This window comes from Trachurus trachurus (genome assembly GCF_905171665.1).
Source record: "Trachurus trachurus genome assembly, chromosome: 14".
Classification (NCBI taxonomy): Eukaryota; Metazoa; Chordata; class Actinopteri; order Carangiformes; family Carangidae; genus Trachurus; species Trachurus trachurus.
The window spans coordinates 6,759,237-6,780,978 of NC_139903.1; the positions used below are offsets into that span (position 1 = coordinate 6,759,237).

Here is a 21,742-nt window from a genome sequence, read left to right on the forward strand (position 1 = left end):
GTTTGATGAGGGAAACCACGAAATCCCATGAGCCTCCGTAGCATAGCTCTGAGCAGCTCGCCGCTCGGCTCGGCCTTTCTAAAAATAGCTTGCACCGACAATAAAAGGTAATGGACCTACTCCTAAAACTATAGGGATTATGGCAATGGGCCAATTTGCCAAAATGTTGATGCCAACAACAAAGCACAAACATGTAGTTTTAGAAACAACAACATTCATTCCCTCCCTCCCAACATGTCAAAAGAGAAAGATCTAGTGTCTGAATATTTCATATTAAACTCTATTTCACCTCATACAGTAAAGTGATATGAGGAACATCACGTGGATAATTTCCATACATCAGTGTTTTCCTCAGTACTGTTTTAGCATGGGGAATTCAGAAATGAAATAATGAAGGAGCCAAAGACGATGGAAGGAGAGAGTGACAATCAGTGATTTCTCCACGTGAAGAGATCTAAGATGATGTCTGAGGAATTAGCCGACAACAAGGGGGCGTTTCCCTACACGTGTATTCACCCCTGTCCCACACTGGGTAGAGTAATTGAGCCTATTCATCACAGTGACTGGATCAATTTACCCTATGAGGACACCGGGCCCCTTTATACAAAATTAAGTGAATCAAATTTACCAAACTCCTCCTCTTCCCTCTCCTCCATCTGCCTCTCTTACTCCCTTTTTTTTTACTCCTTTATCCCAATCTTCTCCCTCCACCTTCGCCGTCGTCTGCTGAAAGCCTCAGGGAAAGAGAGCGAGAGTGAGCGCAAAGTATGTAAAAAAAAAAACGAAAGAAAGAAAGGAGCGCTCGCTGCCAGAGAGTGATGAGAAATCCACTCCAAGCTAATGGAATACAAAGACAACGTCTCCCTAATTTCCAATCCAATTATCTTGTGATTAATGCTATAAGGGGGTTGTTCTTCAATGTGCTCGTCACTCACTTCACCTGATTAAATAGCCAGTGCTTTGCCAAAACAATCAGAGGTAGATTTGGTGCCGCTGCGATTGTTGCTCAAGAGAGAGAGAGAGGGGGGAACTGCAGAGGAGAGGATCAGGCAGATTATAATTACATTGTTATGCAGATTGCAGATATTGTCTGAGGTGGACGATCTGAGTGTGGAGGTGCATGTTGAACCAGCCCCTCCCCTCCCCACCCACCCTCCACTTCACTCATACAGTACTGTCCTTCTTCTCCGTCTTCTTCTTCCACTTTTATTCCCTGTGACTTATCACAAAGCGAGAGGACCATTTATAGAAAACATTTGAATATATTAGCATCTGCACCATTCACTGCTGCTCATGCTGATACTGTAGCTATTTTTTGGAGGTAATGATAAACAAACACACCATAATGACCCCCCCCCCCCCCCCACCCCGGTTTACATTCACAAGGCCTATCAGCGCTGAAATTGAATTTGCACAGTTGAAACCAGCGTGATTTGACGTGTGTAATAATGAAATCTGATGTTCTGCATCAGGAAGGACGCATTTGTTGACAAGGTTAACAGCCACTTTCTGGGCGAGTTTATTAGCATGAAGCTTCACGTGTATTCCTGCTACAATAGTGTGACGCCTCGGGGTGTGTGTTATTTCTGTGTGTGTGTGTTTGTTAGTGTTGTTTGACCTTGAGCTGATTCACCAGACCCCCCACCACACACTAATCTCTAAGGTGTTTTTCAATGCCACATTGCCTCAAGCAACAAAATGTCATATTGACATTGTGCCATTTCCTGTTCTTTGATCTGCTTGATGCTGCGTCGTCCAGGTGAGTTTGGGAAGGCGGACTTGGCTCCATTTTTTCCCCCTGTCTCTAATCCAAAGGGACAGGGTAGATGGAAAACCGTGGAGGTGATCAATGAGAGATTATAGGTTACAAGAGGCTTTATTTCAAAGGCCAAACGTTGTATTCAGGCTGCTGGGGATCTGATCACAGTCTTCTGGTCTCATTGTGGACCAGGTTAGCAATCATCTCGATCAATACGTCCGATTCTATACAGGTCCATGAGGAAACCTCCGTGTAGGTTTCAGTTTGGGTTTTTAGAGCAGAAATACAGGCCGTAGCCAGAATATGAAAACTTTTCCACAAATACGTTTCATAAAACCAGGAAATACACAAATACACATCGTAACATGAATATGATATCGGTCCACCGATTGATTATTAAAAGGCTTCGTTGAAAACAAATGCACACGACCAGGAGGAGGCTTAGGAAAACAGTGGAGAAGTGAGCCACAATGGCGTCTACTGGCTGGTACGATGTAAACAGGAAGTCATCATTGAACCTGTCAAAAAATTTTAAATAATTAATTCAGAGTCTGACTAAATATAAGCAATACTTTTATGCTGCACCCCTCTAAACACCCTGTGGGTTATTATTTTTGAAAAAAATATAACTTTTAATAAACATTCTCCATATTCAACTTTTAAGTTTTACCAACTCAATATAAAATTTCAAGGAGGGAAATCGAAATATTCTAAGTAGAGGTGTAACAGATCACAGTTGATCGATCCGTCCGTGGATCGATCGATAAAAATAAAAAAGAATATATGCGTACTGTGCGGGAACACGTCGGCGCGCTGCCCCAGATGGATAAACGGGCAATTACAAAAACTCAGCTCGTAAATTTGAAGCTGCAGCTCTACGTTGCACACAACAACAACAAAAATGTTTATTTTATCAACATGTTTACTACCCCAAACAGTTTTCACCTTTGAATGTTCTCATTTTGAAAATAATTCGAATTCTGTTCGAATAGCGAAGTTTGATCTGACAGCCCTAATGAGGATATCCATAGACACTCACACTGGCCTGTGTCCTTGACTAGACTTTAACCCTACACCACGTGGTGCATTTCTTACAGTTGTGAACAGTTCAGTTGCAGAGTTATTTCCCTATTTCCCCTTTGGCAGTTTCATTTGCTGTCAGTTTTGGAGGCAAAACCATCCAAAGTTGTGTACTTCCTGTGCCGGTCAGTACATCGTGAACCACAAGTTAGAAAAACACTGTTACATACTGTTAATTAGTTTATTAAAAGAAAAGAAAAAACTTTATATACTAATAAAGAGTTGTTCCAAAAATAATATTGGTTGTCCTATGGGTAAGAGGACAAACACACACACATACACACACACAGAGAGCAGCTCTAATGTAATGAGATGTTTACATGCCTTTGGGCTTCAGTGAAGTGTCATTATATTGAAAGAGCATTTAATTCTTGAGCCAGGTCTCGGCTGAAATAAGTAACAAAGAATATCAGACTTGGCAACTTCTTGTTGTGGCCTCAGGTCTTATTTTATACCAAACATACCGATGTGGTACGTTGTTATTATTGCCGTGCTGTTTTTCCCCTGGTTGGGCAACACAACCATTAACAACTCATTTGTATTTAAGTTCAGTTGAAAAAAAGGCCACTCTACTCAAGATTTACATTATTTATGTATTCTTCATTTGTAAAAATTAGACATAATAGCACATTGCACCTGATGTGTCATGTCTCCCATTCACTTTCTGTCGCAATAAACAGCAAGTTCATGAACATAACACTTAAATAGATGAACCCTGCAAAAGTGCCTCGGTTCTCTGACTTTGTGGGACCTTTCTAATGATCAGGCAATAATACAAAGCACCTGTCAGCATTTATCCACTCATTCATCACACTGCTCGTGGGTAGATTCTAATGACTTTTCACCCACTGTAGCCCATTGTGACTGAAATGTGCACCGCGTTATGAATATTTCATTAAAACAAGCCAGACCACACTTGACCATGTGCTGTACAACCCCAACACACATTTAGACTTCTGTTTTATGTGTCATTTGTTCTTTGAGTAGTAAATATTCACACAAAAAAAAACACACACTGGTTTTTGATCCAGAATATTTATGGTTTTATTTATGATTCAGGAATAATTATTATGACCATGTCAGGTATGCAAGAATAATAACTTTAGAGTACAAAATGACAAACAGGCAAACAAAAGGGCGGTGAAGTGTGACAGCGGTATAAAATTTATGTCAACACTGTCACTGAATGTTAAACCAAGTATAGCTGTTAAAAAATAAATAAATAAAAAAAGAATCAGCCAATGCACAAAGACAGATCTTTATTCTCAGTGCCAAGTCAGGCTGCCTGTTACATGAAGGTACCTCTCGGCTGCATTGCAGATATAAAATTCATATTCTGTGGCCGAAGCTTGATCTTCCTCCTTCTCCCTGCAACAGGGCCTGAACAGAATGTAATCATGGGAGAAACAGAGGGATCAGCCTTCTGCTTCACTTGCCTCTCTCCCTCTCCATCTCTCCCTCCCTCTCTCTCTCTGTGTGTATCCAACTCTCTCTGCACCAATTAATGAAAAGCATTTGATTTTTGATTAGTGTGGCGATGAAAGCGAAGGGAAACACTGGATATCAGTTTCAAGAGACACAATTTTACCTCCCTTTGAAGGAAAAAAAACAAAACACATTTGCTGTTGCCCTGGTGACCGTTTCCGTGAGCATGTCAGTGAGTCTTACCCCTCCAAGGCATCTGTAAAAGGTGTGTTCACATGTGGCATAAGAACTAACATAAGAAGAAGAAGAAAAAGGAGACCCAGAGGGAAGACTTTTATGTTCATTTTTAGCCTCTTCAATATAAAGTATAAACCTATCTTGTAACATCTGGATGAGAGTGTCACATCAATTATTCTGTTTCTGTACAGATGTTCAAAGCCCAGGTCTTGAGGGTTACTGTCAGAGGAAATAAGCTGCCTTCCAACCTCGTCTTTCTGCTGATATATCGCCATCACGCAAGGTTGTTTTTTCCCCTGTCCTGGAGAACCCAGCGCTGAGCAAGTAGTTCAGTGTGAGGGCAAATAGGAGCTGAACGCCGTTCTTCACTGGGAGCTGGGGAAATATAAACAGGAGGGAAATAGGCCCTGTTCAGTCTAATATGTCTGTTGTGCCTCCCATGAAGCGTGCAGGCACACAGGGGACATTTGGAAACAGAGTAAAAGTAAAAAATAAATAAATAATAATGACAAAAAATAAATGAAAGGACGAGTTAGTGAGTTTAAGTGGCTGGTGTGATCAGCCGAGCAATTGAATGAGTAATTCAACAAGAGCGTGAGCCGGTGGGGACTGATCAGCCGACTGACTGACTGACTGACTGACTGACAGCGAGACAGCTGACTGATCGTCTGAGTGACTGATGTCCAGGTGAAGCTTTACTGGTTCTTAGCATACTAATCATGACATTGCACAGGCAGGAAGGGAGGGTAAAAATGAGAATGGAGAGAGAAAGAGAGGGGAGAGGGAGAGAGATGGAGTAGCAGCAGGTGAGCAGAGGGGGCTGTGTGAGGCTTTTTGCTGGAGCACAGTTCCAGGTTGCTCTAGATAAGACTCAAACAGGAAATTGCAATATGGAGGCACAGCGTCTCAGGTGGAATACAAAGAGACTCTGTGTGTCTCTTTCTCCCTCCATAAATCTCACCAGTGAAATCCCTCATGCATTCACTCTGTGATCACTGTACCACTGCACTGGACTTTAGTTATCATCATCATTATGAAACTGTGCAATTATGAAAAACCATGCAGTAATGTATGTACTATTTATAGTGACGTGCAGTACACTGTTGGGTTAATGTTCAATATGACTAATAATTAATTAGAAAACTATTATAAAGAGTCAGTCTACAGTGCTCATGTTTCTTCTGCTGTTAAAATATGATCTCTGCTTCTACAATGATGCTGAGGCTTCAAAGGACAAACTGGTTCCAGCAGATCTGCAGAACAGCCAGCAGGGGGAAGTGCCGATCTCTGCTAAATGTGACAGAAAACACACACACACACACACGCACACACAAAATCATGCATTTGTGCCATAGCTCATTTTGAGAAAGACTACTCACAGCCTCATGATACGGTGTAAGCCTTGAATTTATATATATAAATATATATATTATAGTTCTCAGCCATTTTTAACTGTAGAGAGAGTGAGAGAGAGTTGACTGTTGTCAGCGGTGACCATCACTACGCTCACATCAAAGAGACGGTACCTGGCCGATCCTCATGGACTCCTGACCGACCGTCTGTTCACACTGGCTCAGTTGAAACGAGCCACATGAATTAAGACTCACAGTGCCGGTGAATGCACTTGGTATCAAGGTCAGTGTCACTAGGTGGTCACAGCTGGGCGGGGCGACAGGCACTGAGAAGTATCTGACTGTACGTACTATTCTTTACATTACTCAAAAATGATCGTATCACATCGTATGTTGTTGTTAGCAGTATCAGTTATCACAATGCATTTAACACCACAGGAACATGTCCACAGGCTGAAGCTGAACATTATTGATTTATTCAGAAATAAATCAGTTTATTTATTCACAAATTAAAGCAGAAGTAAGCGATCCGGTCGTTTCCTGTCAGCCGATGGAGTTAGCAGTCCCCGCCCTCGTCCCTACGTCACCACATTCATGCGCATCCCTTGGCTGCACACACAGAGAGGACTGCCCCTTTATGCCGTTCTCTCTCCTCATTGGATAAAGGTTGTAGGATACAAGGAAAGTTTTCTCCTCGGCTTACAGCAGAGCAGAGTGACTGACAGACCCGTGTTTCAGACCAAACACTCTATATAAGTGATTGCTGTCGGAAGATATAACTATTTAAGACTTATATTAACACAAACATTCCGCTTACTTCTGCTTTAATCAGTGCTAATAAACAGTAGCCTACATACGCTGCATTTGTTACACGTGCTGTGAACTAGTTTGGGATAAGATACAATCTTTATCTTTTTTGCGACCTGGGGTTTGGGTTGTTGTCATTGTTATGGTCCAATTGTTTATATGTATTACTTATCAAGATGGGGTTTTGTAATTGCAGCAGGTGACAATTACGAGTCACTGCCCACTTTTCATCCCAGCCCCTATTTATAGGCCTCACCCTAAACACACCTTCAGATGACCTGAAATCAGTACTAAAGAACTTTCAATTTTGGTTGAGTTTGGCGGCGCCAGTGGACCAAAGCGGTAGTGCACCAGCACCGCAAACATCCTGATCTCCCGGTGCATTGAAATTAACAGAAGACGTCCAAACTAAGTTTCTGTTTCCAGTGGATCATTTAACAAAATAAAAAATAAATAAATAAATACATAAATAAAAAACAGTAAACACACATACACAATCCGACGGAAAAGTACCGCATTGCCTGCTCCCTCCTCGTCCTGACTCGTGAAAGTGAAAGTGAAACTTAAGTGAGAGCCGGGTTCCTACCATGCTCCTCGAAGCTGCTTAGTGCCAGTGAAGGCGATACAGACCATAATGATACAGACCCCCTCGGGCCATGACAGAGGTGTCATTCAACCTGTTGTAAGTCGATGTACCATCACAAAATTTATGAAAATATTATATGAAGGTTGAAAAGTTCCTTAGTGTTGGTTGAAAAAGACCCATAGGTGGTCGAAAAGTTGTCGATTAATACAATTTGGGAGCATTATTTAGCAGTGTGCGGACATTTTTCTTTTTCTTTCACTACAACTTTTTTTTTTGTCCTGCACCTGCCTACTAGTTGGATGTGCGTGCACTTTCCTCCTTTGCTTCACAATCTTTATCTTCACCAGCTTCTGATCTGCATCCTGACTACGTCCGTCTTGTATGGCTTGTGCCTGATGTCAATCCAGGTGTGTCAGCTCCATAAAGTGAGACCTCGAGCTCACAGGTTGTTGCTGAGTGAACCTGCCCTTGTTTACTGTCAAAGAACCAGTCAGTCTCTCAACTATTGAACTTTATTTTCTTTGAAAGATAATTATTTACTTATCATTGATCGCTCACATGTGGCAACTATTGGCCAAGGTATGGGGTTACATGCTGTCATCCAGGAAGCTATTAGCTGAGCTAAGCGAGGCCAAACCAGGCAGGTCAAACAAAGATACAGCAAAGTGCTGCTGTCTGAGCTGTTCAGTTGCAGTATTGCTGCAGGTCAAAGATGTTGCAGGGCCTGGAACAACAGTCATTCTGTATGCTTCTCTTCACCGTCGTCTTCACCTGCTCGTTCCCACCGCCCACTGATGCAGCTGTCAGAGCGAAAGAGCGATAGATGTTGTTGCTTGTCTGAATTACATCACATTACAATACATCACCCGCTACTACTAAATCGCTACTGCTGCTACTACTACTAAAATAAAATGCATCTCAGCCGGTTTTGTTTTGTGTTGTAACGTGTTTTTTTGCAGCTGGTTTTCTCACCTTCTGCAGCGCTCATCTTTGTCTCGAAATTAAAGAAAAACCCTCTGTCCCCACAGACCAAGTATAGGGCATCAACCAGGTGGGAGCCACAGAGATGCAGCGGCCTGCTGGCCTGGGAGCCTGGGCAGGTTACGACCAGTAAGACCAGCAGAGACGCAGTGTGGAGCCACAGTGCTGCCATGATGGAGAAGTGCTGCCCACATACAGTAGACATGTTAGAAAACTAGGATAGAAGTGAAAGAGGATATAAAACAGTAGTAAATGGAGAAGTGGAAGATGGGGAGAAGAGCTTACCTAGAGTTAGAGGAGGAGAAAGACGAGATGTGCAGCAGCAGTATCAGGTCTGTAGAGCAGAGGGACTCCTCTCCATTAATACTCCCCTACAGCTCATAGACACAACTGTGTGTGTGTGTGTGTGTGTGTGTATTCTGACTGGCTGTAAAAACATTATAGGACATAAAACAAACTGAGCCAATGAGCCAGCGTGTTGTTCACCTCTGACCACCTCTTCCTGAAAACTACGTATCACCTACAAACCTTGTGTTTACTCTGCTGAACAGCAGCCCAACAATTTACAGCCTGCAGCGTTGTGCAATTTTTAAGTGTAACGTGCAGATCAATGCAACAGAAAATCACACAAATAACACATTGAAACACCATAGGAACATGTACACAGATTGAAGTTGAACATTATTGTGTGCATGAATGATTTATTCACAAATAAAACCTTGTTTGTTCACATTTGAGTTTTGATTTGATTTGTATGGTTAAAAAGGCATACTTTACTTTACTTTACTTTAAAAAGAACAAAAAAAAAACATTGAACTTTACTTTCTTAAAGTCATTTACTTATCGTTGCTCAGATGTGACAACTCTCGGCTTTTATAAAGAGACGATAATAACACCAAGGTGGATGTTACAGTACATGGCGTTATCCAGGAAGCTAAGCTAAGGCCAGGCCAGGCAGGACCAACAGAGATCCAGTGAAGTGCTGGTTTCTGAGCTGTTCAGTTGCAGAATTGCTCCAGCTCAGACATGAAGCAGGGCCTGGAACAGCATTCATCCATTCTGAATCTAGTCGGCCTCCTGCTGTGCACTGATGATGCGTTGTGTGCCGTCAGAGAGAGAGAGAGACAGAGAGAGAGACAGAGAGAGAGAGCAGAAGTCATCATCATGCTGGTTTAAAGGTAGAGCACACAAAGCTTGGAGGAACTGAACTGAGTCTGATTTGCTTGTCTGAATTACATCACATTACAATACGTCACTATACACTAATATAAAATAAGTAAGTTTTGTTTTGTGCCGTGTTTTACAGCTGGGTTTCTCACCATCTCCAATGCCCACACTTCCTTTAGGTCTGTAGGAAAACCCTCTGTCCTCACAGACAAACCGTAGGGCGTCTTCAATTTGTTTGTCCCCAGAAGTGCAAGATGGGGAGAAGAGCTTACCTAGAGTTAGAGGAGGAGAAGGAGGAGATGTGCAGCAGCTGTATCAGGTCTGTAGAGCAGGTTGGTGTGATGCCGACCTGAGGGACTCCTCTCCATTAATACTCCCCTACAACATAGACACAACTGTGTTTGTGTGTTGGTGTTCTGACTGGCTGCTCTGCTGTACAATTTAAAAAACATTACAACACTTAAAACAAACTGAGCCAATGAGCAAACACGTTGTTTCAGCCCCTTTTCCCGAAAACTACGTATCACCTACAAACCTTGTGTTTACTCTGCTGAACAGCAGCCCAGCAATTACACATTTCCCGTCTGCATTATTGCACAATTTTTTAAAGTACAGGTCAATGCAACAGAAAATCAGCCATTTTAGATTGAATAATTGTAACTTTTTTTAAAAAATTTCTGAATGAGACAATCCCAGCTACCACACCATGAACGACCTTGTTGTCATTTTCTTTCCCCTCTGTCACCTGGGATCGGCTCCAGCCGAACCAGTCTGTCACAGTGACCCTGTACAGATACGCTGTGTGTAGATGATGGATGGATGTATGAGTGTTATTGTTAGTAATATTAGTTGATAACACATTCAAACACAAAAGGAACATGTCCACAGATAGAAGTTGAACATCATTGTGGGCATGAATGATTTATTTTTTTTGTTCACATTTGAGTTGTACAGTCCAAAAAAAACAACAACAAAACAAAACAGTGAACTTTACTTTCTTGGAAAAAGACAAATCATTTAATTATCATCGCTCACATGTGACAACTCTTGGCTTTTATAGCACCAATAATAACGGCAAGGTGGATGTTACATGCCGTTATCCAGGAAGCTAAGCTAAGGCCAGGCAGGACCAACAGGGATCCAGTGAAGTGCTGGTGTCTGAGCTGTTCAGTTGCAGAATTGCTCCAGCTCAGACCTGGAGCAGGACCTGGAACAGCATTCATCCAATCGGAACCCTGATGATGATGATGATGATGATGAGAGAGAGAAGTCATCAACATGCTGGTTTAAAGTTAGAGCACACAAAGCTCAGAGGAACTGAACTGAGTCTGATTTGACGTGATGTGGCGTGTTTTACAGTTGGGTTTCTCACCATTTACATAGCCAACCCCTCTGTCCCCACAGATAATCCGTAGGGCGCTTTGAAGTTGGTCCATACACAAAGTGTACGGGCTGGCCTGGGAGCCTGGGCAGGTGACGACCAGTAAGACCAGCAGAGACACAGTGTGGATCCACAGTGCTGCCATGATGGAGAAGTGCTGCCCACATAGACATGTTCAGAAACTGATTGAAGTAAAACAGGATAGAAGAAGAGACAGAGTATGGAGAAGTGGAAGATGGGGAGAAGAGCTTACCTAGAGTTAGAGGAGGAGAAGGAGGAGATGTGCAGCAGCTGTATCAGGTCTGTAGAGCAGGTTGGTGTGATGCCGACCTGAGGGACTCCTCTCCATTTATACTCTCTTACAGCACATAGACACAACTGTGTTTGTGTGTTTGTGTTCTGACTGGATGCTTAAAAACATTACAGCACTCAAAACAAACTGAGCCAATGAGCAAACGTGTTGTTTCACCCCCTTTTCCCGAAAACACCTCCAAACCTTGTGTTTACTCTGCTGAACAATTAAACATTTCCCATCTGCATCATTGTGCAATTTTTGAAAGTACAGGTCAATGCGACAGAAAATCAACAACTTTGGATTGAGTAATTGTAACTTTTTTTTTTTATTATTTCTGAATGAGACGAACCCAGCTACAGTACCACACCATGAACGACCCCTGACCTGGGATCGGCTCCAGCCCTCCTGTGACCCTGTACTGTGTGTATGCTTTGTGTAGATGATGGATGGATGGAAAGAAGTTATTGTTAGTAATATTAGTTGATAACACAATAGGAACATGTCCACAGAAAGAAGTTGAACATGATTTACACACAAATAAATAGTGCTAAGAAGTAGATCGTTACTGTAATTTCCTTTAACCTTGGTTGTTGCGAGAATCCACTCTACCGCTCTGCTGTCTCTCCACTGATCGTCTGGAGCCGAGCATATGACCCATGGCCTACTTCTATATCTGTCTGATGTGCTTAAAGCTGTTCTGTGTGTGAGAGAAGGATCAGTTTGATAGTTTGATGGTGGGAGGAATAAGAAAGTGTCAATTCTAGGTCCATAACTCTTAGGGGTGGGAGAAAAAATCGATTCACATAAATATCGCGATATCTTTTTTGACGATTTTTAAATCGATTTTTTTTTTAATCAATTTTTTTTTTGTTAATATTGTGCAATGTGCATTTGTTAGCCTTTTTTTACATACAGAGAGTACAGGTTTTGAAAAGGGTTTAAGTTCACTTTATAATGGAGTATATTAATTTATAGGCTCCTACAGTATTTGTGTGCAGATAAATGTTAAAAATGCAGACTAAAAATCCAGAGAATCGGCAGTATCGTAGAATCCCAATTTAAATAGAATCACCATCCAAAAAATCGTAGAAGAATCGAATCGGGAGAAAAGCATATCGTCCCAGCCCTAATAACTCTGCACCCGACTATGTCTTTTTATGGCTTCTGGCTCATCTCAGGTGTGTCCACTCTTTGAGTTTGACCTTTAGCTGACAGGTTGTTGCCGATTGGACCTGCCCTTTTTACCTGTAACATCGTTCATAACTGAATTCCATCGTCAAAGAAACACGCAGTCTCTCAACTATTGAACTTTATTTTCTAGGAAAAAAACCAACCTTTTACTTGTCATTGCTCACATGTGACAACAATAAAAATGCCAAAAGGGAGAGGTTACATGCCGTTATCCAGGAAGCTAAGCTATGCTAAGCTAAGGCCAGGCCAGGTGGGACAAACAAAGATACAGAGAAGTGCTGGTGTCCGAGCTGTTCAGTTGCAGTAGTTCTCCAGGTCAAAGAGGCTGCAGGGCCGGAGACAGCATTGTTCCACGGGGCTTCTCTTCACCATCACCTGGTCTGATGCTGCTGCTCCTCCTGCCATCGGAGAGAGAGAGGACACCGAGTCATCATCCGGCTTTGAAGAACTGAAGTGAGGCTGGTTTGAAAATGATAATCAGCATCTCAGTGGTTTTTGTTTTGTGCAGCTGGGTTTCTCACCTGGTGCTGGGTTCACGCGGCTCAGAGGCAGGTAGTAAAACCCTCGGTCCCCGCAGACCAGGTTTAGGGCGTCGACCAGGTGAGAGCCACACATGTACTGGGAGGCGATGGCTTGGGAGCCCGGACACGACGTGACCAGTAAGACCAGCAGAGACGCAGTGTGGAGCCACAGTGCTACCATAATGGAGAAGAAGTGCTGCCCACATAGACATGTTTAGAAACTGATAGAAGAAGAGAGAGAGAGAGAGTGGTGAATAGAGAAGTAGAAGTGGAAGATGGAGACAACAGCTTACCTAGAGTTGGGAGAGGAGGAGGAGGACGAGATGTGCAGCAGCAGCAGCAGCAGCAGCAGGATCAGGTCTGTAGAGAGCTGGTTGGTGTGATGCTGACCTGAGGGACTCCTCTCCATTAATACTCCCCTACAGCACTTGGACACGCCTGCCTGTGTGTGTGTGTGTGTGTGTGTGTGTGTGTGTGTGTGTGTGTGTGTGTGTGTGTGTGTGTGTGTGTGTGTGTGTGTGTGTGTGTGTGTGTGTGTGTGTGTGTGTGTGTGTGTGTGTGTGTGTGTGTGTGTGTGTGTGTGTGTGTGTGTGTGTGTGTGTGTGTGTGTGTGTGTGTGTGTGTGTGTTCTGACTGGCTGTAAAAACATTATAGGACATAAAACAAACTGAGCCAATGAGCCAGCGTGTTGTTCACCTCTGACCACCTCTTCCTGAAAACTACGTATCACCTACAAACCTTGTGTTTACTCTGCTGAACAGCAGCCCAACAATTTACAGCCTCCATCGTTGTGCAATTTTTAAGTGTAGCGTGCAGATCAATGCAACAGAAAATCACACAAATAACACATTGAAACACCATAGGAACATGTACACAGATTGAAGTTGAACATTATCGTGTGCATGAATGATTTATTCACAAATAAAACCTTGTTTGTTCACATTTGAGTTTTGATTTGATCTGTATGGTTAAAAAAGAACAAAAAAAAAACATTGAACTTTACTTTCTTAAAGTCATTTACTTATCGTTGCTCAGATGTGACAACTCTCGGCTTTTATAAAGAGACGATAATAACGCCAAGGTGGATGTTACAGTACATGGCGTTATCCAGGAAGCTAAGCTAAGGCCAGGCCAGGCAGGACCAACAGAGATCCAGTGAAGTGCTGGTGTCTGAGCTGTTCAGTTGCAGAATTGCTCCAGCTCAGACATGAAGCAGGGCCTGGAACAGCATTCATCCATTCTGAATCTAGTCGGCCTCCTGCTGCGCACTGATGATGTGTTGTGTGCCGTCAGAGAGAGAGAGAGAGAGAGAGAGAGAGAGCAGAAGTCATCATGCTGGTTTAAAGGTAGAGCACACAAAGCTTGGAGGAACTGAGTCTAATTTGCTTGTCTGAATTCCATCACATTACAATACGTCACTATACACTAAAATAAAATAAGTAAGTTTTGTTTTGTGCCGTGTTTTACAGCTGGCTTTCTCACCATCTCCAATGCCCACACTTCCTTTAGGTCTGTAGGAAAACCCTCTGTCACAGATAAACTGTAGGGCGGTGCAGGCTGTAAGTGTGCAGGCTGCTGGCCTGGGAGCCTGGGCAGGTGACGACCAGTAAGACCAGCAGAGACACAGTGTGGAGCCACAGTGCTGCCATAATGGAGAAGTGCTGCCCACATAGACATGTTCAGAAAATGGTAGAAGTAAAAGAGGACAGAAGGCAGTAGTAAATGGAGAAGTGGAAGATGGGGAGAAGAGCTTACCTAGAGTTAGAGGAGGAGAAAGACGAGATGTGCAGCAGCTGTATCAGGTCTATAGAGCAGAGGGACTCCTCTCCATTAATACTCCCCTACAGCACATACAGTAGACACAACTGTGTTGGTGTGTTTGTTTTCTGACTGGATGCTTTGCTGTAAAATTTAAAAAAACATTACAACACTTAAAACAAACTGAGCCAATGAGCAAAAATGTTGTTTCAGCCCCTTTTCCCGAAAACTACGTATCACCTACAAACATGTGTTTACTCTGCTGAACAGCAGCCCAGCAATTACACATTTACAGCCTGCATCGTTGTGCAATTTTTAAGTGTAACATACAGGTCAATGCAACAGAAAATCAGCAACTTTAGATTGTATAATTATTAATTATATATATATTTTAATTTCTGCATGAGACAATCCCAGCCACAGTCAGTGTCACTGGGGGGTCACAGATGGGAGGGGCTACAGGCTCTGAGGAATGTCTGGCTTAGTCTATTAATGCTGTGTTTCATTTACCATTTACCTGACGGTGATTTTGTTGTTTGCCTCTTGTTCTTGGGGAGTTTTTGTAAAAAAGCAACTGGACTTCTTCTCTTGCTTGAAGACGTTTCACCCCTCATGACTAGGGGTCACATGAACACCCCCCCCAGTTTCGGGGGTGTGGTCATGTGACTCAAGTCTCAGGGGTGTGGTCTTAGGACCACCCACTCTGGGTTTAAATACCTGGGTTTCTTGCATTAGTCTCAGAACTGAAGAAGCCTCTTGGATGAGGGGTGAAACGTCTTCAAGCAAGAGAAGAAGTCCAGTTGCTTTTTTACTAAAACTCCACAAGAATAAGATGACCTGGATGACTGAGAACCTTCACGGACATGACCTGGATAGGGGTGGGCATTGCCAAGGACCTCACGATACAATACACATCACGATACTTGAGTCACGATACGATACGATATTGCGATATCCAAATTTTGCGATATATTGCGATATTCTACATAGTTCACTGAAAAATGTAAAAGGCATTATGCCTCTTAAAATCCGAGTTGTATGTACATCAGATGGTAGTAATAATTCATGGGACAAACTGAGTGAAAACAATGTAATTCAAATTATCCATGCCATTTTATTCAAACTATACAAGCGCAAGTTACAACTTGCATGAACAACACACTGTCTGAGGTAGCAGTACAGTGACACCTCGCGGAGCAGAGGTTTCGGAAGTCATACTGGATTTACGTCTGAAACATGATTTATTATTTGAAAAAATATCGATATCGTGCCGATATCGTGCCGTTATCCAGGAAGCTAAGCTAAGGCCAGGCCAGGCAGGACCAACAGAGATCCAGTGAAGTGCTGGTGTCTGAGCTGTTCAGTTGCAGAATTGCTCCAGCTCAGACATGAAGCAGGGCCTGGAACAGCATTCATCCATTCTGAATCTAGTCGGCCTCCTGCTGCGCACTGATGATGTGTTGTGTGCCGTCAGAGAGAGAGAGAGCAGAAGTCATCATCATGCTGGTTTAAAGTTAGAGCACACAAAGCTTGGAGGAACTAAACTGAGTCTGATTTAGTTGAATTCCATCACATTACAATACGTCACTATACACTAAAAAAAATAAGTAAGTTTTGTTTTGTGCCGTGTTTTACAGCTGGGTTTCTCACCATCTCCAATGCCCACACTTCCTTTAGGTCTGTAGGAAAACCCTCTGTCACAGATAAACTGTAGGGCGGTGCAGGCTGTAAGTGTGCAGGCTGCTGGCCTGGGAGCCTGGGCAGGTTACGACCAGTAAGACCAGCAGAGACACAGTGTGGAGCCACAGTGCTGCCATAATGGAGAAGTGCTGCCCACATAGACATGTTCAGAAAATGGTAGAAGTAAAAGAGGACAGAAGGCAGTAGTAAATGGAGAAGTGCAAGATGGGGAGAAGAGCTTACCTAGAGTTAGAGGAGGAGAAGGAGGAGATGTGCAGCAGCTGTATCAGGTCTGTAGAGCAGGTTGGTGTGATGCCGCCCTGAGGGACTCCTCTCCATCAATACTCCCCTACAGCACATAGACACAACTGTGTTGGTGTGTTTGTGTTCTGACTGGCTGCTCTGCTGTAAAATTAAAAAAAACATTACAACACTTAAAACAAACTGAGCCAATGAGCAAACACGTTGTTTCAGCCCCTTTTCACGAAAACTACGTATCACCTACAAACCTTGTGTTTACTCTGCTGAACAGCAGCCCAGCAATTAAACATTTCCCGTCTGCATCATTGCACAATTTTTGAAAGTACAGGTCAATGCAACAGAAAATCAGCCATTTTAGATTGAATAATTGTAACTTTTTAAAAAAAATTCTGAATGAGACAATCCCAGCTACCACACCATGAACGACCCCGTTGTCATTTTCTTTCCCCTCTGTCACCTGGGATCGGCTCCAGCCGAACCAGTCTGTCACAGTGACCCCGTACAGATACGCTGTGTGTAGATGATGGATGGATGGATGTATGAGTGTTATTGTTAGTAATATTAGTTGATAACACATTCAAACACAAAAGGAACATGTCCACTAGGGGTGTCACGATTCTCCAAATCCTCGATTCGATTTGATTTTCGATTTTTTTTCTTTTTCTTACAGCACAGACGCCTATGCTATTTTCAGACTAGTCTAGTCTACGATCATTGGTTTTATTCATCAAATTTTGTACAGTAAATCTTATTTCAAAAGATGGGCTTTAAGTGATGCAATTTCCATAATGCAAAAAGTGGCAAGTTGCACCTTTTGGCTTATTATTTGTGGGGTTTTTTTTTTCGTCGATCCTCTCTTTGACTTCGATGCTCGAGATCGTGACGTAATTTCGATCGATTTCGATAAAAAATCGAAATCGTGACACCCCTAATGTCCACAGATAGAAGTTGAACATCATTGTGGGCATGAATGATTTATTTTTTTTGTTCACATTTGAGTTGTACAGTCAAAAAAACAACAACAACAACAAAAAAAACAGTGAACTTTACTTTCTTGGAAAAAGACAAATCATTTAATTATCATCGCTCACATGTGACAACTCTTGGCTTTTATAGCACCAATAATAACGCCAAGGTGGATGTTACGTGTCGTTATCCAGGAAGCTAAGCCAAGGCCAGGCAGGACCAACAGAGATCCAGTGAAGTGCTGGTGTCTGAGCTGTTCAGTTGCAGAATTGCTCCAGCTCAGACCTGGAGCAGGACCTGGAACAGCATTCATCCAATCGGAACCCTGATGATGATGATGAGAGAGAGAAGTCATCAACATGCTGGTTTAAAGTTAGAGCACACAAAGCTCAGAGGAACTGAACTGAGTCTGATTTGACGTGACGTGGCGTGTTTTACAGTTGGGTTTCTCACCATTTACATAGCCAACCCCTCTGTCCCCACAGATAATCCGTAGGGCGCTTTGAAGTTGGTCCATACACAAAGTGTACGGGCTGGCCTGGGAGCCTGGGCAGGTTACGACCAGTAAGACCAGCAGAGACACAGTGTGGAGCCACAGTGCTGCCATGATGGAGAAGTGCTGCCCACATAGACATGTTCAGAAACTGATTGAAGTAAAACAGGATAGAAGAAGAGACAGAGTATGGAGAAGTGGAAGATGGGGAGAAGAGCTTACCGAGAGTTAGAGGAGGAGAAGGAGGAGATGTGCAGCAGCTGTATCAGGTCTGTAGAGCAGGTTGGTGTGATGCCGACCTGAGGGACTCCTCTCCATTTATACTCTCTTACAGCACATAGACACAACTGTGTTTGTGTGTTTGTGTTCTGACTGGATGCGTAAAAACATTACAGCACTCAAAACAAACTGAGCCAATGAGCAAACGTGTTGTTTCACCCCCTTTTCCCGAAAACACCTCCAAACCTTGCGTTTACTCTGCTGAACAATTAAACATTTCCCGTCTGCATCATTGTGCAATTTTTGAAAGTACAGGTCAATGCAACAGAAAATCAACAACTTTGGATTGAGTAATTGTAACTTTTTTAAAAATTATTTCTGAATGAGACGAACCCAGGTACAGTACCACACCATGAACCACCCCTGACCTGGGATCGGCTCCAGCCCTCCTGTGACCCTGTACTGTGTGTATGCTTTGTGTAGATGATGGATGGATGGATACATGTTATTGTTAGTAATATTAGTTGATAACACAATAGGAACATGTCCACAGAAAGAAGTTGAACATGATTTACACACAAATAAATAGTGCTAAGAAGTAGATCGTTACTGTAATTTCCTTTAACCTTGGTTGTTGCGAGAATCCACTCTACCGCTCTGCTGTCTCTTCACTGATCGTCTGGAGCTGAGCATATGACCCATGGCCTACTTCTATATCTGTCTGATGTGCTTAAAGCTGTTCTGTGTGTGAGAGAAGGATCAGTTTGATAGTTTGATGGTGGGAGGAATAAGAAAGTGTCAATTCTAGGTCCATAACTCTTAGGGGTGGGAGAAAAAATCGATTCACATAAATATCGCGATATCTTTTTTGACGATTTTTAAATCGATTTTTTTTTTAATCAATTTTTTTTTTGTTAATATTGTGCAATGTGCATTTGTTAGCCTTTTTTTACATACAGAGAGTACAGGTTTTGAAAAGGGTTTAAGTTCACTTTATAATGGAGTATATTAATTTATAGGCTCCTACAGTATTTGTGTGCAGATAAATGTTAAAAATGCAGACTAAAAATCCAGAGAATCGGCAGTATCGTAGAATCCCAATTTAAATAGAATCACCATCCAAAAAATCGTAGAAGAATCGAATCGGGAGAAAAGCATATCGTCCCAGCCCTAATAACTCTGCACCCGACTATGTCTTTTTATGGCTTCTGGCTCATCTCAGGTGTGTCCACTCTTTGAGTTTGACCTTTAGCTGACAGGTTGTTGCCGATTGGACCTGCCCTTTCACCTGTAACATCGTTCATAACTGAATTCCATCGTCAAAGAAACACGCAGTCTCTCAACTATTGAACTTTATTTTCTAGGAAAAAAACCAACCTTTTACTTGTCATTGCTCACATGTGACAACAAACAATAAAAATGCCAAAAGGGAGAGGTTACATGCCGTTATCCAGGAAGCTAAGCTATGCTAAGCTAAGGCCAGGCCAGGTGGGACAAACAAAGCTACAGAGAAGTGCTGGTGTCCGAGCTGTTCAGTTGCAGTAGTTCTCCAGGTCAAAGAGGCTGCAGGGCCGGAGACAGCATTGTTCCACGGGGCTTCTCTTCACCATCACCTGGTCTGATGCTGCTGCTCCTCCTGCCATCGGAGAGAGAGAGAGGACACCGAGTCATCATCCGGCTTTGAAGAACTGAAGTGAGGCTGGTTTGAAAATTATAATCAGCATTTCAGTGGTTTTGTTTTGGTTTCTCACCTGGTGCCGGGTTCACGCGGCTCAGAGGCAGGTAGTAAAACCCTCGGTCCCCGCAGACCAGGTTTAGGGCGTCGACCAGGTGAGAGCCACACATGTACTGGGAGGCGATGGCTTGGGAGCCCGGACACGACGTGACCAGTAAGACCAGCAGAGACGCAGTGTGGAGCCACAGTGCTGCCATAATGGAGAAGAAGTGCTGCCCACATAGACATGTTTAGAAACTGATAGAAGTAGATAGGAGGATAGAAGAAGAGAGAGTGGTGAATAGAGAAGTAGAAGTGGAAGATGGAGACAACAGCTTACCTAGAGTTGGGAGAGGAGGAGGAGGACGAGATGTGCAGCAGCAGCAGCAGCAGCAGCAGCAGGATCAGGTCTGTAGAGAGCTGGTTGGTGTGATGCTGACCTGAGGGACTCCTCTCCATTAATACTCCCCTACAGTACTTGGACACGCCTGCCTGTGTGTGTGTGTGTGTAGACAGATGAATGTCAAAGTTGCCAGTCAGCACACATTATGTGACAGTTTAGTTCTGACTGGCTGCTTTGCCATAAAAACACTTCAGCACTTAGTAAAACAAACCGAGCTAATGAGCCGGTGTGATGTGATGTGAACACCTCTTACCCAGAAACACGGATCACCTACGAGCCTCGTGTTTACTCTGCTGAACAGCAGCACGACAATTACACAATGCACATTTTCAGACGACATCATTGTCCTGTTTTTAAGTGTCGTTAAAAGCAGGTCAATGCAACAGACAACCACCAACTTATAATTGAATAATTATAACTTTTTAATTTCTGAATGAGACACTCCCAGCTGCCACACCGTGAATGACCCCTTTGTCACTTCGTTTGTGGCACTACATGACGCAGAAGGTGTGTATTATACAGTACTTGGCCATGTGCACATGTAGCAGGTATTTAACTGCCTCCGTTTTCTTTTACTGTAGCTTCCTGACAGTGTACGGGTCAGACAACCTCACCCCATTGCTAATTGTTAGCTAAGACAACCTGTCTTCTGATGACATAACCTTAAAGAGGAACAATGCTACATTTTTAGTTTAATTAAATGGCTTCAGAGTAATTGTGATGGTTAAATGACTTGGAGGCTCTCTGCCTTCCACCTAACGTCTCTTGGTTGAGAGCCAACTTTGCAAGATCAGAGCCTCCGACCCGGTGTCCCAGATCTCGTCTCATCAGAAACACACATTAGCATTAACATTGCCCACCTCGGTAGACATCCACATAGTGGCCCTCATTTATGAAACTTGCGTACACCAAAAAAATGGGTGTACACCAAATTCACCGCAAGGATCGGCATTTATTAATCTGAGCGTGAGCGTACGGTACGCACAGATCTCACGCCAGCTCTGACCAGGTGTACGCACATTTGGAACCAGCGTAGAACATGCAGGAACGAGTGCTGCTGTGTCAGAACGATTATTAAACCATAGTCTAATAACGCAGCGATGTGGACCACATGTTGTTGTTGTTTATATTGATAAAAAGATAAAAAGTAGCACAAAAAAAAAAGAAACGATAAAACCAAGTCCGTGTTGAAAATATAACTCGAGTTTTATTTTGAGCAACTGAGATGAATTAAAAACCACGACGTGACAGATGCTCGTTAATCAGCTGTGTAAACAGAAACAGTCAATGACAGACCTGTTACTGTAGATCACACACACAAACTTCCAACATCTGCAGCACCAGAGCATGACCGGACGGCTCCTCAGTCTCTCTCTCTGCCGGACACCGGAGTCTCGGTTGGGGGGGTGTGCGGGGGGGGGGGCGGGGGGTGCAGCTGATGCAGCTGATCTCGGCGGAGTGTTTTT

At 43.1% G+C, this 21,742-nt stretch overlaps 3 protein-coding genes and 2 long non-coding RNA genes across 5 annotated transcripts; all 5 read right to left on the reverse strand.

The window, feature by feature from the left end:
* Positions 1 to 7,930: 7,930 nt before the first annotated feature.
* Positions 7,931 to 8,399, reverse strand: LOC310997333 (insulin-2-like; the record flags this gene model as incomplete). Its single annotated transcript, XM_083987008.1, has 2 exons — positions 7,931 to 8,046; positions 8,219 to 8,399. 2 exons carry the CDS (start codon positions 8,397 to 8,399, stop codon positions 7,931 to 7,933), a joined length of 297 nt encoding a protein of 98 aa, XP_083843134.1.
* Positions 8,400 to 12,555: 4,156 nt separating this feature from the next.
* LOC310997335 (insulin-1-like) lies at positions 12,556 to 12,963 on the reverse strand (the record flags this gene model as incomplete). Its single annotated transcript, XM_083987010.1, has 2 exons — positions 12,556 to 12,659; positions 12,783 to 12,963. 2 exons carry the CDS (start codon positions 12,961 to 12,963, stop codon positions 12,556 to 12,558), a joined length of 285 nt encoding a protein of 94 aa, XP_083843136.1.
* A 2,671-nt stretch (positions 12,964 to 15,634) lies between these two features.
* Positions 15,635 to 16,763, reverse strand: LOC310997561. The gene is made up of 3 exons (XR_014595944.1): positions 16,464 to 16,763; positions 16,191 to 16,369; positions 15,635 to 15,989 (listed from the first exon to the last, which is right to left on the reverse strand). It is a non-coding gene; the product is annotated as an uncharacterized lncRNA (long non-coding RNA).
* A 794-nt stretch (positions 16,764 to 17,557) lies between these two features.
* LOC310997562 lies at positions 17,558 to 18,263 on the reverse strand. The gene is made up of 3 exons (XR_014595945.1): positions 18,163 to 18,263; positions 17,901 to 18,066; positions 17,558 to 17,772 (listed from the first exon to the last, which is right to left on the reverse strand). It is a non-coding gene; the product is annotated as an uncharacterized lncRNA (long non-coding RNA).
* A 1,428-nt stretch (positions 18,264 to 19,691) lies between these two features.
* On the reverse strand, positions 19,692 to 20,091 carry LOC310996615 (insulin-1-like; the record flags this gene model as incomplete). The annotated part of the gene is made up of 2 exons (XM_083986037.1): positions 19,692 to 19,795; positions 19,911 to 20,091. 2 exons carry the CDS (start codon positions 20,089 to 20,091, stop codon positions 19,692 to 19,694), a joined length of 285 nt encoding a protein of 94 aa, XP_083842163.1.
* Positions 20,092 to 21,742: the final 1,651 nt, after the last annotated feature.